Source organism: Gossypium arboreum, chromosome 11 (assembly GCF_025698485.1).
Source record: "Gossypium arboreum isolate Shixiya-1 chromosome 11, ASM2569848v2, whole genome shotgun sequence".
NCBI lineage: Eukaryota > Viridiplantae > Streptophyta > Magnoliopsida > Malvales > Malvaceae > Gossypium > Gossypium arboreum.
In genome coordinates, this window is record NC_069080.1 from 20,651,434 (window position 1) to 20,653,568 (window position 2,135).

A 2,135-nucleotide genomic window follows, 5' to 3' on the forward strand; every position below is an offset into this window, starting at 1 on the left:
TCAGTTGGTGGAGCCACGATGGGTGAATACGGAACATTGCAATTGCGGCCTGGAGGGCTGGCTTCCGGCACTGGCCGGGCAGGCTAATATCTCAACGGGCGGCACCATGCAATTGTAGGACAAGCACAAGGAGACGGTATTAGGCAGAGTGGAACCTTGAGGTAATGGGAATCTGGATAGATAGTTATGCTGCAAATACAAAGTTTTGGTGGTGTCGTCGTACACGCTTTTCACGTACTCCTCAGGTACAGACCCAGTGAAATGGTTATTGTTCAAGAAGAGAGTCTCCACCCCAGCCAAGAAGGGGGTTATATCCCCCGTGATGAAGTTATGGCTTAAGTCCACGATGGATCCCTGGCCGCCGTAGGATTGGAAGGTGGGGTCCATCTTGATTGATGATGGGAGGCCACCCGATAAATTGTTCCGTTGCAAAAACAGTGAAGTGAGGGAGGGGTTTAAGAAGAGTGAAGAAGGGATGGGCCCACTAAAATTGGTTCATGCTAACGTCCAGGTACACTAACTTGGATAGCGATTCCAGGGCCTTGAGTGGGCCCCACATCCAGTTCTCCGACACTGACAAGTAACGGACAGTTGACGGTAACCTTGGCAACGGTCCGCTGATCTTGTTCTTCTTCAAATCCAAGTGTAATAACTGCGCCGACACTGTTCTGGGTAACTCCCCTGTTAACTCGTTCCAGCTCAACACCATAACTTTTAAAGATGGAAGCTTCATGAGGCCTTGCGGGATGGACCCGGTGAGCCGGTTTGAACTCAGATCCAGAGTGTGTAAGAAGGGGAGAGTAGAAAAGGAGGGTGGTATGGGTCCTGTTAAACGGTTGTTGGTCAAGGAAATGACTCGAAAACTAGTGAGTTGACCCAGTTGGGGAGGGATGGGACTGGTGACGAGACCAGGGAAGAGGATGAGTTGGGTTAGCTGGGTAAGGTTGGAAAGAGCAGGGGAGAGGGAGCCAGCGAGGCCAGGCGAGTCGGAAAGGCCAGTGCCGAGCGACAGAATGGTGACTCGGTCGTTGAAACCGCAGGTGACGCCGGTGAATGAGGAGCAAGGATCTGGTGCGGTGAAGTCCCAAGTGGAGAAGAATCTTGAGCCTGGAATGTCTATCAGACAGTCTTTGATGGCTGACAGCGCCGCCAGATCAACGGCACTGATTTTGGATCGTTTCTGAAATGCTAGAACAGACGCATTGACAGAAAACAGCAGAAAAGAAGGAGGAAAAAACATGGCTGGTACTGGTAAGCCATTGCTGAATCAAACATAAAAAAGAAAATACCCTGAAAAACAAGCTCATAAGTCTTTAAGAGAGAATAGAGGGAAGGAGGGACAAACGGTGGACGTACGTGAATTTATTAATTATGCATTTAGAAGAATTTATATTTTAAAGCTGAATGAATGAGATCCAAGAGAGGCCAATGCCCAATATATAATAGTTTAGCTCAACAAATGGAAATGGCGACAACAAATCGAAAAGACATTAAACCAGGACCATGTAATAATAATTAAAATAAGTGATAGTAGCGTAGAGAAAGAAAATGACAGGGGTGAAGGAGAGGGTGGCAACGGAGGTCGGAAGAAGTCAGAATGGGGTCAACTTGTATGTGTTTTTTGTTCCAAAATTAGTGGTCGGAATTGGGAAGGGGACGTACGGACCAAAGTCTTTTGTTATGCCTTAAAATTTAAATGTAACAAAATATTGTTTTAATTAACTGTAATGAATATTAATAATAAATATGGAAACAACAAAATTGCAAATAAATCTTAAAATTACATTAAATTTTGATTTGATGTTGAATGTTATTATTTTGGTGCAATTATATAAATATAAATTTAATTTTGATTCAATATATAGATGAAAATTTGATTTTAGTTCAATTGTTCGAGATACACCTACAAAGCATCAACATAATAATATGATCAAAGATTGTAAAAAATATAACGTCGGTAATGACAATATATCACAAAAAAAAGAGAAATAAAAATAAAGAACACACAGATTTTACGTAAAAACCTTTTCGGGAAAAAAAACCATGGGCAGAGGAGAAGAAAATTTACTATGTCGAGTTTGAATAATTACAAGAGTAATAGACTATGTCTATTTATAGGCTTGTAAAACCATATT

The 2,135-nt window shown here is 42.4% G+C and overlaps 1 protein-coding gene across 1 annotated transcript; it reads right to left on the minus strand.

Annotated features, from left to right (window-relative positions):
* On the minus strand, nucleotides 1–1,303 carry LOC108471433 (LRR receptor-like serine/threonine-protein kinase ER2). The gene is given in 2 exon segments (XM_053021238.1): nucleotides 1–489; nucleotides 491–1,303. Coding segments are annotated over 2 exon segments (1,239 nt in total). The 5' UTR covers nucleotides 1,241–1,303.
* Between the last annotated feature and the right edge of the window lie 832 nt (nucleotides 1,304–2,135).